Below are 16,744 nucleotides of genomic sequence, written 5' to 3' on the forward strand. Positions count from 1 at the left end.
TGTTAATAGGCACCAATCCAAATAGTTGAACTAAGTATTTATACGAGTAATTTAAGATATGGTACATTGTTTCTTGTTTTTGAATTCCATACACCATTCATATTATAAGCAAAACTTTCAAGTGGTTATGACTACAAACAAAACTTCGAATTAAGTTTTCAGGGACCTTCATAGATCAGTATAAAGGAACTTTGCTGTGGTTATTGTTAATTTTTCGGTTTCTAAATAATTGGATATTATATTTTCTTGCAAATTGAAGTGAAATGGCCCGTCAAATACCTTATCTTATGCTTTTTGAGTCTGTGGGTTTATCCAAGTGCATTAGACGTTTGTGAATGTCAAACAGATAGTTATCTAAGTTCAGATTAGGTAATTTTGATTTCTCTGGCAACCATCGAATCAAAAAGACGACAACGACATGGGTAGAAGAGCAAGCGAATCCTTAGCAGATAATCAAGGAAATCTAAAATACCCTTAATTCATGTTAGTCGGACGTCCAAGAACATTTGCTGCAATAAATGAGCAGGTTATCTATAATCTGTACTAAAAGAAGAAGAACCATACGGAACCGTTTTCTGATCGCTTGATCACTGGAGACGAAAAAGATTCCTATATGATAATCCACAACCGAAAAGAAAATGGCTGAAGCTCGTGAGTCATCACGAATAACTGCGAAATAGAGTTTACATACAAAAAAGGCGCTTTTGTTTGATGAAGTATACATTGAAACCTAGACAAACCATTCGTTCGAGTGAACTATTCTTTGATCTAAGTGTCCGACGATTATCAGCAGAAAAAGTGTTATCCTGCAATGCTTGCACTACTCCAGAAGAAAATTAGTAAATTGGAGTAGAAGGTTCTGCCTCACCTACCAGACTCTCCCAATATCGCACCCTTCGAAACTCATTTATTCCGATGGTTTCAAAACTTGCTACGAGGTGAAAAATATCTCGAGATATTTTACCCAAAAACGAATTGATCGTTATTGGTCCGGCATTGAGAATTTGGATGTTAGATGACCAAATTTGATAACGAAGATAATCACATCCAACAATTTTATTTATCACACATGTACTACCAGAAAAATGCTATCTAAACAACATTAAAAACAGAAAAGCTGCAAGGTGCGAATATATGGAGTTGCTATAAATACATATTTAAATCCGGGCGAGAGTCTTTGAAATGTTTTTCTGGAAAGAATCTTAGCGTCTTAGGTAATGGAAATCCAGAACTTGACATTTTGTTCAACGTCATTTGATATGAATTATATTCATAGAAATTTAGAAAACGCTGTAATCACGTGAAAATAGCCGTGTATACTACATACATTTCTACCAGCAGACCAAAAGCGGAAACGCTTGAAAGTAATTCCATGAAATTTATTCAGTTTCACGATGTGGACCATTCTCTCCATAACAGAAGTATCTAACAGAGATATTAGATGAAAGAAAAATCGTAAAAACATAAAAATTCATTCAAATTAAAATACTTAAAAAATGTAAGGTAATGTAAGGCATTGTTTATAAAAAAACCTGTGGGGTTCATATTTTTTTGTCAACACAGCTTGCTCGGCAGTGGGTTACCTTCCACGGAGATTTGGAATTTCGGTAACATGATGATTTTGATTTAACACTGCTGAACACACTTATTTGGGCTTTCGTGATGGGAAACGATTACTTCAATCAGTGTTGAAATGATTGATTCATGAACTGAATCAAAATCATGCCATTATGAGAGTTCATCAAACTTTAGAAAACGATACGAATTCTGTATATGCATGTTGGCTTCTTTTATTATTCCGTATTTTTTTTTTTCAAAAACTTTGGATCTCCGTAGTCAGACAAACATTTATTTTCAGAATTAAAGAAAAATAACTGTCAACTTTGCAACTTTCGTATAAAATATTCTCATTTACTTTCATGTGTAATAAAGTTATAGATAGGTAAGAGCAGTGCTCAATAATATATATGGGATATACGTCTACTAGAAGAGGTATCTCCAAATATTTGTACTATTGGTAAGACCAAAGGTTTATATTTTCACTTTGTTGGTCGGGATACATACAATTTCACAAACAATAATCATCTGGAGAATAGAAACTGTAACAAAACATAAAATATTTCCTCTTTTCTTTAAACATAAAAATTTGATAACTTTTTTCTCTCTATATACCTTAATATTTTCAAATAATTCGTGATCAATAGCGGTCATAGCTTTTTTGTAAGTTGTGTGAAAACAATGCTTTGTCCTTGAATAATTAAAGGGATAGCTGTCGGCGTGACACTGTAGTAGGTGGTCCTTCTAAATTATAAATAAGCCATCGGTTCTTGAAATTGCACCGCAAAACAATATATCACTAGAAAAGCCCTTATACACCGACCCGAGTTAATCCAATCATTGGCGTGGGTAAAGTACAAAACTTTTAGAGGACCTTTTAGGTTAAACTGAGTATATTGTTGAGAAAATTGTTATAAGGAAGCGGTTGATAACAATTGATAACAAATTCTAGGTGAATGATTACAAGTTACAAATAAACAAAAAATTGATGCACAAATTCATTCAAAATAAATAGATTTGTTATAAGAAAAACTCATTTAAGTACGACCGTATCAGAACTCGAATTTGGCTTATAAACGAGTTTATACTAGAAATCACTACTAACTGTATCCATGCCAGGAGGGGTGTAAATGAGGTTTCGTGTATTAAATAACCACAAAAAGGAGAAAAAACTGTAATGATTGCTTCACTCATCCTTCATAATATCCTCTCTCCTAATAACAACCATTATAACTAATGTATTATTAAATACATAATTTCCCATAGAAATTTTTGCTTATTCTTCATTTTGAACTCATCTCCAACGTTTTTAGTGCAAGTTTAGTTTTAATGCTAATTAATGTCATCACTATAAAAATCCCTTAAGACTAGCGTGGAGTAAATAGGAAGTTTATGGATCCTTAGAGATGGTAATTGAACTTTCAACCTATGGGACTACCGTATCCCGTGGCAGTCGTAGTCGAAAGAAATTGTGCTCTACCTGGAAACCTATATATATTTCAAACCCGGATCGGACAATATAAAATATAAAATTTGGCACGCCAATTTGCTCTGTACAAGTTAAGGATACCATGTCCCTGCGGGACAAAGGACTAAAGAGAGATTTATGTTAACTAATAACGTCCCAACGCTTATAATCTACACGTTGTACACATACGGATAAGTGCAACGACTGTTCTAAAATATAAAAATTCTCGATTTAAATATTAATTTCTTAGATATCAGCCATTCTTGGTTAAAAACTAATTTCTATCATAATCATAGTTTTCAAAAATTGGATATTAGGTATTTTCAAAAAAATTGTTAAGAATCAACATTTAGAGATTCTTTTATGAAACTCCAAAATAATATAAGATTAGGTGAATCTGTGTTCAGTGTGGTATTAACGAAAAATAGATAACTACGTTATTGATTTGTTTAGTGAATAGTATACAAAACAAAGTTCTGCTTAGAGTTTGATAAACAGATTTCTTGCAACATTGAATATTCATTCTATAAAGATACAAAAGAGTAAAATGTGAAATACAGGACTACAGTTACTTCCAATTCAATAGATGCAGATACCAAAAGATCAATTACAAGTCAAAACGTAATTACAAACACAAACGAAACCAATTTACAGGGAATTTATAAAGCAAAAAGAATTCACCTGTACAAAGTAAAAATTTACAGATTTCAGAAGACACAGCGAGACGAATGCAGTTCCGATTGTCTTTAGGGGAATCCATTTCAGAAAGTGCTAAGAATTATCGCACCTTTCTTCATCGAAGAAACTTTGAATCAGCATACTTTTTCACTGATTCTGCAAATGTTTATTGATTTTGTCTAAATATTTGACATACTCAATGTAATGGCTATCCTGCTCATTCTACACAAAGGAGTACGAGTATTTACTGGTTGATTAAATAATCAGTTTGGGAGAGTGTGACATACTGGACTGTTAGATCCCCAGTATTATGGATTCTTTTGTATTGGAAGAGGAAGGAAATGGATCATCAATAGAACAGCAGCAGTTTGATCCATTACTAGATATCAAGTACAAGCAGCTTCTGGACAATTACAAAAACGTATTGAAAAATGTGCAGCTGTAGGAACTTAACATTTAATTTACTCTTGTTCGATTATCACTAATTATTGTTAAGCCAGTATTCATAAGCAAAGTATATTATAATGGAAGTTATAGTTTTTGGTGTAAACTGTAATGATTTTAGGTCTCTTTTGATTCAAAATTTGCTTTCAAAACAAGTAAAAAATTGACGTTTTCAACTAGTTGGGTATTCATCAAATTATGAGTTGAAATTAATAACTCGCATTATTATATTAATCAATAGATCAACTACATCAATATCAAAAAAAATTGTTTTAATCCTAAAAAATCCTTTTTCGTTAGTTGTTATATTTCCAAATTATGTAGCAGCTATCAATTTATTTATTTGTAATTCTATTGAAAACTGCTCAACCCCTATGGAAACTGAGATTCGGCCAATTTTTTTTTAACTTGACACAACGATAGTTTGAAGCAGACTGATCAAAACAATGGGCACGAAATCCCAAAACTCCCTCAAACGCGGTCAAAACTACAACTGAAGTGCTCCAATTGTTCTGAAATTTGACACAATGATAATCCAAAGCAAACTGATTAAAAGCATGGAACCTCAAAGCTCCCCAGCTCCCCAAACCCTTAAAACTTTATCTGAAAAGTCCAAGTGTATCATAAGGAGGAGGGGCTTTGACCAGTTTGCAGATGATAATCTAAAGAAAGCTGATTAAAAGTCTCAATAGACACGAAACTTCAAAACCCCCCATATTGAGAACCGACAAATTGTCCTATTTGAAATAAATAATGATAGTAGAGGTCCTCTTGTTATAAACGCTGATACTAGATTATGTAACAACTATAATGTAATATCTCAATAGTAAATGAAATAAGAGCTTACTCTACATACTTGAGGTTTCAAAATTCAAATTATGTCAGAAAGAGACTTGTATCCAGCAGATCTATACCTAAAAGAATAAAAATGAGAATCGAGAATTTCTTTCTCTTTCGATTCATCTATCCGGCGATATGTTGTATAGTGATTTGAATTTGTTCTTGAGCTCCAGTATACAACACTTTCTAATTTATTTTTTGCGTTAATTATAATTATCAGTACATAGAACAAAATTTCATTTATATTGATAAAATTTTATTCGCTCCTATTTTATTGACTTTCAAGTTAAATTTAAATAAAGATTAGAAGCAAGATTTCCATTCTACCATAAATTTCTGTAAATTTCCTAACGGCGCTTATGAATTTTCTATAACAATGTAGTTCCATTTTGGTCGCCTAATTTACAGGCAGGAGCGTCCTATTTCCTCCCGTCCTAGCTAGGAATTTAAAGTCGATTTTTAATAGAAAAACCAGACGATTCATGAATATATGAGGCGGATAGTTTGCATTTTTAACCAATTCAAGGATTATCCCGACAGTATTTCGGTCTTTGTTTAATTTATTCTTTGACGGTTACAAAGTAAAAGTGTGGAAGGTTAAAATAGCTGCAGAGTAATTATAAGTTCTCTATTAATCTGCTGAAATGCAAATTCAGTAATTATTTTCAAAAAAATCATGAATTATTGATATTTATTCACACTTCTACAGTCTTTGGTGATTTTAACATCGAACTATAGATTTTTCGTCACGTTATATGCTTAATTGATGACTTCAATCGTATTTAAAGCTGGAGAAACATAATATGAATAATATTAAAAACTATGAGTTTCTAAGTTTTCTTTTTTACTAATGAATATGTTTTCTGTTTGTGTTATTTTTCCTCCTCCTTCAAGTACATCAAACGGCGAAAAGCAAACAGAACAACGATACCAACGGTAAACGTTTTAATTTCGATGGACCGTTCAATTAAAGGAAGGTTTGCGCTGTTTTCATAATTGCGATAGTATATATCCAGATTTTCGTCCATGGCAGTTGGCAAATTTTTATTAGATTTCAACCTTTGTGGATACAGCCTACTGGAATCAACGTGGTCTTCGAGGAACCCCATAATAATCACATATGTAGATAGACACCAAAGAATAGAAAACCTCCTGTAAAAAATCTAAATAGTCATCTGTACATAAATATTTCCAAATTAGTTTATCTGTATTATCGTCTGCACTTTTTGCTTTATTGTTATCTGAAATTATAAATGGTTTATTGTGACCTTTCAAATGACTACTGATAAAAGTCATTTCGACTGAAATTTCAATGAGTTATGATGTGAAATAGTTAAAGCTAAAAAAATACTATGAGAGATACAGAAACACATAAACAGTCAAATGAAAGCATTTTTAATCACGAATATTTTGCTTTTTTTTATTTTTTTTTTGTAGCGTAAAAATTGACGGAGTTATAACCAAATTAATCTGTCACTATAGTGCGAGGATTGGTTATCCACAGCTCTTTGACTCTTTATTAATAAAATGTGGAAGGTCTCAACCCCTTACATACATAAGCTTCTATCACTGATAATTACCTTAAAACTGGTTTTTTTGTAGGATGTAGTAGCTTCAAAATTAAAGAAGTTACATAAAAAATAAGAATTTGGATTTTTTTTTTGATTTTTTTGTGAATTATAGGATATGAAAAAGAGAAATTTTGGCGCACTGATTTTTTCTGTTGATGCTAAGTTGCCTGTAGGTACATTTGAGAGTACCAAGAGATGATATACTTATAATCTTGGTATTTTTCGATTAGAGGTGGTTTTCACCCCTTAAAAACAATTTGTACACCTTGCGATCATGTAGATCTTGATATGGAGGGTAATAATAAATAATATAATAATAAATAAATTTTCTGGAAAATCGGAGCTGCATTAATGAATTCGGAGGTTTGACACCATTTTGAACTTGAATGTACTATGTTTGCTTCTAAATTACAGAGAAACGTTATTTTTAGCAGCAATAATCCGGATTTTCATTTAACATATTTGAAAGGATACTTACTGCTTAAAAATACATCAACTCTAATATTCTCGTAAGGCTCCAGAAACCTTTCGTAATTGTTCAAAAATATGTTCCAAGCATCACTAATTGACGCCATTTGTTCCATTTTAATCTCTCTTCCTGAGAGCGTAGGAAGCCAATTGACATATCAATAGTTTACTTTCTCGAATAGCGCATACCCAAAGGTGGTCATGCCACTTTTTTACTACAGAAATATTGAGGAAAATAGTGGATTCGGTATTTGAACGTTAAGCAAATAGTTCTGAGCATCATCAAATATAATAAGAATACAATATCAAGTCGAGATTGCTACAGCATCCTTCCATACTATTTAGGATTTCAAAATATTATCAGTATAATACCAAATGCAAATCTTTTATTGAAATGATAATTGGATGTTTAATCCAATAAAAACGAGCGTTATGTATTGACAAAATTCATTTTACAAGAAACAGTACAAATTATTTTTCTAATTAATTTCTTTTTTTTATGACATACTTTTTTAATGCTAGTGTAATTTTTTCACTCCGTTATCGTAGACTGAAGTTAAACTGGTAGTTAAATAGTTACACAATAATGTTTGCATTTTTAAATCACTTACCTCCGAGTGCTTCTTTGAAAAGCTCAAGGTGGACGATCATGTGTTTTCCAGTTCACTTTTACCACTTTCTATATGGGCTCTGATGTTGATGTGTAGAAGCACCACCTCGCGAACTGAATCTCGTTTTATGCATCTATTCTCGAGCTTAACTCCAGATAGATCGCACTAATCGGTTATATTGATGGACTGACGTCCGTGTAAGAAGTTCCAAAAAACTATATCCAACACTTTCCCCGCAGATAATCGAGTTTTGGATTTCACGAAGTTATATTTGCTTTTCTTTCTTCACTTCATGGAAGATGTTGATTTGGGAGTGTACTCATCTACCCAGGTCTTGTCATAAACGTGAATTTGAAGTAGAAAAACATCTTAGAAATGATTTCGAGGTAATTAAGAAAAACGCGTGGCAGCGATTTCTTGATAACCATTCAGATACATTAAAAACCAGCTCCAGAGATATTTCTAAAGTCTGTTTTCTAATGACTGAGTGGACTCTCCCATAATTGACACCAAGATCTTCGAAAATTTGAAGCACTGTGAAGCGTTTATGTCGTTCTATTCGATTGTTCATGACCTTTCTTGATTTCCCGATCATGAAGGGTAGCTTACCTGAACTGGGCAGAAATTTACGTTAATTCCAGCTAGTTTCACATTTTCACATTATTAATATGACACTTTACCACTCTCAGTCACTAAAGACGACTGGTTTATATTTTCTTTCCATAAATGTATGAATTCTAGGAAAAACAGCTTGAGTTTGAATTTTGGTATAACGTGAATATTGTGGATATTCACATTGAACATTGAACTGGGACTTTTCACTGAACATTTATTATTTTGTTCATATCGGAGAGAAAAACAACATCGCAAACCGAGTAGGATTTGCAAAATTCCAAATTACTTTTCCGATAACCATTCTGTTCGGTGTTTAACTTTATGTTCTAGTCTTTACAAAGTTTAATAGAAATAGAACCGAAAATATCGATATCAAATATTCCTAAATAAAAAGTGATGAAAGTTATCCCATAATTGTAACGGTAGAATAGCCAAAGTTTACTCTGGAAACACTTCAAATCAGTTTTGATATTTATATATACTATGCAAGACGCAATATTTCAAAAGCATGGGCATATGAAGTTCAGCTAATTGTTTCATGCAAGATCTCACACGTTGAAAGAGGAAAATGAGTTTCTAATCAGCTAATATTATGTTTTATTTTACTTAGAAAGTTTTCAAATGTTTCTTCATCTATTCTCAACTGTTTTTTCTATATTTTCTTCTCTAGTTCTCTAGCTAAACTGTCAATTAGATTCCAAAAGCAAGGCAGCACCAGATATAATTATTGCCAGTGGTGCACTGACCACTTTTTTGTTTCCTTTAATAAGGTTTGTTATTTTCATTTTAAAAATGCGCACAACATATTAAATAAAATTCAAGGTTAGAAACTTGTTAACTTTTAGTCAGGGAATTTCGATTAGTAGTAAACATGATGCAATGTCAAACGACGTACCATTTTCGTCTATGTAAAGTCCGTTTTATATGATGCAAGATAAGTTCAATAAATTGTAAAATTGTAAAATTTTTCGTTAGAATTGCAGCTTGCGCGCAATATAAACAACACAAAACCGATAATGTAGCAAGTACGAGATCTTGCATGAAACAATCAGCTGCACTTCATCTGCGCATGCTTCTAATATTTTATTGCATCATGTCAAGCGCCCTTAATATTTTGGTATTGCAAGAAATTGCATGCAATTTCATGTCAAGTGGCCTTTGGAATATTTATATAAGTTTACTCGCGTTTTAATTCATTTTCAGCTACTGCACTGTTCATTAATAAATGTATTTTACTAGTTGCTTTCATGTTTAGGTCAATAGCAAACAGTCGCAACAAGTAACAAATGACCGGATTATTTCATTTATTTCAATCCATAACGCTATAAATATTTCAATGTCGTTTCCCCTAGTAATTTCCTTTCGTTGAAAATGTTCAGTCCATTTCCTGATTGAGCGAATCCGATTCGCTGCACCATACTATTCCATGCTCGCTGAATCCTGAATTTATCATAATCAACTTATTGTACGGAATCGGTAAAGCTTTTACAACTACGATCCATATTTATATATAACCGGTCGGTTTTTTTGTCATCCGGTCAATCACAACAGTATAACATTGATAATATACGAGAAACATTCATCTTCTCATACTTGTATAGTAAAAGAATTACGTTATATACGAAAATTATTGTATATACTGAATGAGTTTTAATTATTTACGCTGCTTTTGTTTCAATTAATATTTCTTATACACTGTGTTGTGATAAAGAGTAACATGTTTATCGTGTCTATTGGATTACAGCTGGGACTACACGATGCGTCCAATGTTTGCGCCAATATTCACCTTCTAACGTTGGCTGAATATTGGACGAAAACTGGTTACATAAACTTACTAAAGAAAAGTAAACGTCGCAATAAATTGTCAACAGCATGCAATAGTGACTAGTAACTTAAGTTTTTTATACAAAACACGTAGCATTCGCGCGCAAGATTTGTACAACAATTATTGGTTCCAAATTTGGTCCAATGCTAGGTACTCCTTTGACGGGGGTCGAAAACACTGACTTTTCATGGTCAACCTTCCAATGTTGGAAGCAGAACATTCGTTGAAAAATATTTTCGAATTTGAGGCCCTTCAGCTTCAAAAACATTTGATTTTTTGTCAAAAATGGACAAACGTATTCGTACAAATAGGTCTTTTTACTATTCGATCGTCTGCTTTATCATTACAACGAGCCTACCTCAAAGATGCTTCTGATATGCGAGTTTTCAGTCGCCAAAAGACCTTACTCTTTCCAAAATAACCTCATTAATCTGATTTAGAAACATGCCACTTCCCTGTTGAAAAGAAAACGTCCCAGAAATTCTCAGAGTTGTAAATTGATTAATTGCTTTATCTGTCTCATCTTGACGTGAAACAACGGTAATGTTTCTTTACGTTAAAAAATAACCAGAAATTACACATGGCCAAATCAGGTGAAAAGGGTGGATATTATTTGTTTCACGTGAAAATTCGCATCAAACACAGCTTTTGATAAAGAACGTTCATCACCAAATGGGTTAGAAATTTACACGAAATTTTAATATGGATAATAACATATAGTTACTCAATTTTCCAGAAAATTGCATAATATAATTTCCTTGCAATAAACTGGTCGCACCCAAGACTGACCTGGTAACAACATTTTGGTGTGCTAATGACTTTCCGGTCATTTCATACGATTACAAAAATGTTTCACGTTTAACATGGAGACGAACCATTGTTTGTGTTTTTATCTATATTTTCTTTTATCATGTTGCAGGATATTATATCCGAACAATGCTATGGAGTAATTATTGCCTAATAAATTACGTTTTTTTAAAGGTACGCTTAATTGGAATGGGCGATATGTTTTTTTGTTATGACAATCAGTGGCCGGAACAAAATTGTAAATTCATTCGAATCAACGGAAAAAATATTTTCATCGAACTTTTGATGCGTTGAATATATATAACAATAATAATTTATTTGTTTCTATTTATTGATTTTGTTATAGTAAGGTGAGATTGATTTAATAGGAAATTTGAATGCTATTGATTATCATTCTATTAATTTTGTGCCCTACTGGACGAATCGGCCTAATCCATTACCAGTTTATAGAATTTAATACAGCGTTTCAAACGTTGCTATTTTTTAATGTTTTTCCTCCTACTTTTTCTATTAACAGCTCAATGTACTTTATAATGTCTAATATCTAACTTCTAGTGAAACGCTTAGCTCCAGCAGTCATACCATATTTTTGATGGAGCCCCTAGTAATCTCTATGCGTTAACTTTTCTGTTGACCATCTGTTTCTTTCTTTCGACAACTCACCTTACCATATCCTGAGTTTCTAATTCTCTAATATCCTGATTTCTCATTTAATTTCTAAGGTTTACTCCGTATATTACGTTCAGTAGATTAGCTTACAGTCTTCATTTCAATCGCCCTTATCATTTCTATGTTTATCAGTACACATGAACAATTTTCTGTGTGATAATAAAACTGTTACTTAATTATCGTCGGCTTTTCTCTCTGCTTTAGACGGTTTTAAAACTCCCACAGAAGTCTCTCCTTAATAATTTTGTCCAGAAACTAAATTATGTGACATACCTAGAATAAAGAGACCCTTAATTTTTAATTCTTAGTCTTGGCATTATCCTTTCAATGTTCTTCATTTGGTAGAATAAGTATTTGTGTCAAAGCGGCGGCACTTGGTTGAATACACACGTTACGCATAATCAGCTTCTTATGATTTGCAGCTCTGCCTACGAATTTTACCAAATTTCATTAGTTTTTTCTATATGGGAGTAATAAATTTGTAGAACACGTGCACATGTGTTCTTTAATAACCTTGAACTGTATTTATTGTGATGGTTGTAATTTCTACAATGCTTGCCACATATTTTACCACTGTGTTGGATGAATGAAGAATCCAGGATAAAGTTTTAAAATTCATAATTGTAAATGAAGCTTTTAATAAAATCAATTTTATTTGCTTCTTCAATGAGTTGCCTTGTTGTTGATTACTGTCCTTAGAATAAAGAATATATGGACTTCTAGTAGAGCTGCCATGATTCATTATTCCTTATCTTCTTTGATGTCTGAAAGAACTACTAACGCTTCAACTAATGGTGGAAAATTGGTCTCCATTTCTAGTCCATTCAAATATTGTTTGGTTTTTTCCACTTTTCTTATCTTCTTCCATTTTTGATCTCTCATTAATATATTAGAAGTATGGTAGCGTTAAAAATTAATTTCCCTTATCAAGTTATTGATAGAAATAATTTTACTTTCAAAAAATGCTTTCATTAGCTTATTTTGTACATTCAGAGTAAACTCTCAAGGTTCTTGAGATTAAGGAAAAATGGAATGATATACTCCAGGAGAATATTGATAACTTTATTATAAGTATAGCTAGATTCATGGGGAATGTTAAAGGTATCTTGAAGGTTCATTTCATTATTGAGATTGGTGAAGAAAAACTTCATATCTTCCCACCAGATTGGAATGAAGTTCTAATTTAAACTAAGCTCGATGAAGGGTCGCTCCACCTCTGAGTCAATCAGCTAAAACCTAATAGCCTCGGCCGTTTTCCACCCATAGTTACTTACTGATTTTTCTTTCTTTTTATCATTATTATTCTGTCATTTTTGTCTGTTTGTTGATTTCTTCTGTATTTCATTCAATCTATCCTCTTATAATTGATTTTACTTTGTTTTTCAGGTACCCAAATTACAGACCAACCGGTAAAGATCCTTACAATAGAGATCCTTACAATGATACTTATAGACCCACAAGTTATCTGTATGGTAGACCATCATCTACAACCTTGAAGCCACCAACTGAAGACCCACGCACACAATCTCCACAAGAGAATTCGGGATAATTGTTTAGATTTTCATTAATTAACTTAATATATAAATAAACGAAGTGTGAAATTATATAAAGTAAACAGAATATTTTCATTCCATTGCAAATATAAATTATTTCTTAATTATTCTTATTAGAAAGGTAAGAAGTCTTTTTATATGAAAATTAACTTTGAATTACGTCTCATTAATACCTTATGAAGAATTATTGCTTGTATATCGGCATTTTCATCAATTGATAGATAATACTTAATAAATTTAAGTACAACAACATTTCATCATGCAATTTTTCGGCGAAGAATAGTCATTATTTAAAATCTCTAGCCATCCCTACTTTTTGAATATCAGTAACAGCGAATATCAAGTAATTCATATTGAAAATCCAGTAGCTTAACTAGAATTCGCATTCGACGAACCATTTTTTTTTAGTTTTATCATAACAGATTAAGAGGTATTCATATTGCATTAAAAAGGCACATTCAGAAATTAGATTTGTTTATTAGAAAAAACTACTTGAGCGTGTAACAGACGTCTTCAAAGGTGCCAAAATGCGCACCTGATAATAGGAATTTCTTGTGGTCCAATAAACCGTGAGAACAGTTAGGAACATGATCAGCGCTGTACAGTTATTGATCAAACAACTCCCAGTCAAATAGCTGTTGGGCGTCGAGCTTTATGCGGACTAGCACTGTCACGAAAGGGAACAATAGTTGTATTAAGCACTAAACGTTTGTTGTTATGAATTGGACGTCACAATTTATATTTACAGAATCGTGTAAGAAACTCAATAGGCAGAATACTCTTCTGTACCCACAACGTCTGTTTGCATTTCGTTCTGACCGGAGATCCACTATACCGCCAATGAATTAGCTGCTGCTTGGGTTCCGAGGTGAAATCAGAAGTCCAATTCAGAAATATCAGTGCTGCACGTAACTGTTAATTTTTATATTTAGATAATTCGGCTTCCATTTAGTTGAACACAAGTTGCTTCGTGACAATATCATGCAACAAGAATTGTGATATCTGCAGAAAATGGCTGCTAAGTTTCGTAGTCGTAATGGTTTTCCAACACGCGATGCCTCCTAATCTCAATAAGATTATTTTTGACGAGAGATGATTACCCGATGGACTCTTCTTCATGGATAATTTGAAGAATTTCAAAAAACTGAAGATATCAGTAACCTACTATCTGCTTTCTCATGATTTTTGGTACCCAGACCTAATTTTCCTAATGCTTTCTGTAAAGAACTTTATCAGCGATCGAAATTCATAGCCGTCAAGGTAAATAATAAGATCTGTCCACAGTTACCACGCTATATGACTGATAAGTTAATGGAAAGATAACAGAAAACTTATTTCCTGGATATGTCTCGTAAATAAAGGAAAAGTAGGGAAAACTATTTGTTTTTTATAAATTCAATTTAATTTTTTGTGGAATGTAACAAATTTTTGTTGTAAATATAACTATTTATAGAACAAAATATATTGTGTAGTTTTCAGAAAAGTTATTTATAAATATATCTATGCGTTCTAGGATATTCAACAGATAAACCACTCGCATTACTGCCTTTTTGTAAAAATAATCCCTTATATTCTTATTAGATAGTTGATTTTGTACCCTTCCAGAATAAAAATAGACATTTTTAGACGAATATGTGTAATTTATTTCCTATTATTATCCTATTTTAACGTTACTAGTTGCAGCCGAGGTACATGTCATCAGAAACCGAACTCATTTCTTGCCTATTTTCGACAAAATGGGAAGAGGAAATTGGGTATCTACAATAAGCCGATTGATTTTCCGGTTATCAGAGTTACGGAAATAGAGTCGATGTAGTTATATCATATCACTAAGTCACAATGGACTTAATCTTAATATTTTAGGGCCTAAAAACAACAGTTGAAATCAATCCTGGGATAATGTGCTTTATTTTTATTAACTTGTATATACAGTATGCCCAATTGAGAGGAAATCATTTCTATTCAATTATTATATTATTATGTATGTAAAAATTTCAGTATTTATAAAAAGTGCTGCAGGAACTGAACCTTAAACTACATCTATCTGATATTAGATTTTTCACGTCGCATACAAGAATTGTCAAAAAAGATAAATTTCAGACAAGACTATGCTTGTGAATTATTATAATTTAGAAAATATAATAATTCACAATCATAGTATTGTTTGAAATTTATCTTTTTTGACAATTCTTGTATGCGACGTGAAAAATCTGGCGAGACGAGTTGTGGTGTTAGTCTATCTTACTAGAACCATATCGTGTATACAGGAACTTGAAGGTTTCCTGGGTAAGGATATAAAGTTACCAAAGTTTCGATGAAATCATTTTAAAGCAGTTCGGAATAATAATTCAATGATAAAGAGGATATTCTTTAAAGTGATCCCTGCCTATACATCAACTTTTTAAAGTTATTGGCTGTCTTCTCCTTTTATTAAGTGAGGGGTTTTCGTTGATCAATTTTGCCTATTAACGTGACATCTACTTTGATTTTGTTGTTTATTCAAGATTACTTAAGCTTCGTTTAGTTCACCATCAAACATTTAATGATTTTTTTAAATTCATTTTTAGTCATATTGCAGTAATTTCCTAATAGGCATCTATATTTGTCTTTATAAATAATAAAGACTTCATTTCAAAAAATATAACGTTCAGTACATATGGAATGTTGAAAATATTTGGTCTTGTCACTAAATTTCAATAAATATCATAACATATTGTCTATTTAGAATGACTAATGGTCGCGAATTGTGAAGATTACTGACGTGAATTTTGGCTAATCAGTTAAAATTTCCCTTGTATCAATAAGTAAATATCAAACCGTCTATTATTCTCCATTTCTTACATATGAACAAACTTTGTATGGATAATATTTGTTGATTTTACAAATATTTGCTATGGTGACTCTTGGAAAGAGACATTATTATATTTTTTTCAAAGATCTTTTAAGACGATCTACGTCAACATAATTTTTGATTCAGTGCTCACACAGGCTTCTGGAGTATTTATTAAAATTATTGAAAAAATTTCTAGGAGACTAAATTATTTTGTTTTAATTTTTATAACTGTTAAATGTTGAGTATTTCTATTCGGAGGTCTACAAAATTTGACAATCAACCACTTTGCCAATAGCCTTTTTCTCGTGAATGTAAGAAAAATTCGAACTCCTTGTATCAACATTTACCTCTGCAGAATTAAAAATTCAAAAGGTTAAAAAGGATTACTTTGAATAAGTGATGTCTCAGTTTCAGTGAGAATATTCATCGGGAAATGTAGACGGATCCACAGGCACTCTCCATCACTCCTTCACTTTTCATGAATAATGGATGTAATTTTGAAGATGTTTCACAACAAAAACCATTTCCAAGATCAGTGATGATATATTTATATACATTGTTAATATAGAATACTAATTAATGATACCAATGGTTAATTTTGGATTATTTTTGTATCAAAAACGAAACATCTCCATCGATGTTATCTCTTAAAAAAGATCTTTGATTAGAGATTCAATTGTCTGATTTTATACAGCTATTCAAAATAATTTCAGAAAAAATAATCACTTTCAAAAAATATTACAATCTATTAACAAATGGAACAAATCTTATCAAAATATAAAATACTTATAGTACCGCTTTCTCA

The 16,744-nt window shown here is 31.9% G+C and overlaps 1 protein-coding gene across 1 annotated transcript in view; it reads left to right on the forward strand.

The window, feature by feature from the left end:
* Positions 1-14,734, forward strand: part of LOC130442871 (uncharacterized) — a 29,812-nt gene extending 15,078 nt beyond the window's left edge. The window contains exon 4 of the mRNA XM_056777257.1: positions 12,940-14,734. Coding sequence (XP_056633235.1) covers positions 12,940-13,102 — 163 coding nt within the window. The 3' untranslated portion in view covers positions 13,103-14,734. The remainder of the gene's footprint in view (positions 1-12,939) is intronic.
* Positions 14,735-16,744: the final 2,010 nt, after the last annotated feature.

Source organism: Diorhabda sublineata, chromosome 4, assembly GCF_026230105.1.
Source record: "Diorhabda sublineata isolate icDioSubl1.1 chromosome 4, icDioSubl1.1, whole genome shotgun sequence".
NCBI classification, from domain to species: Eukaryota; Metazoa; Arthropoda; class Insecta; order Coleoptera; family Chrysomelidae; genus Diorhabda; species Diorhabda sublineata.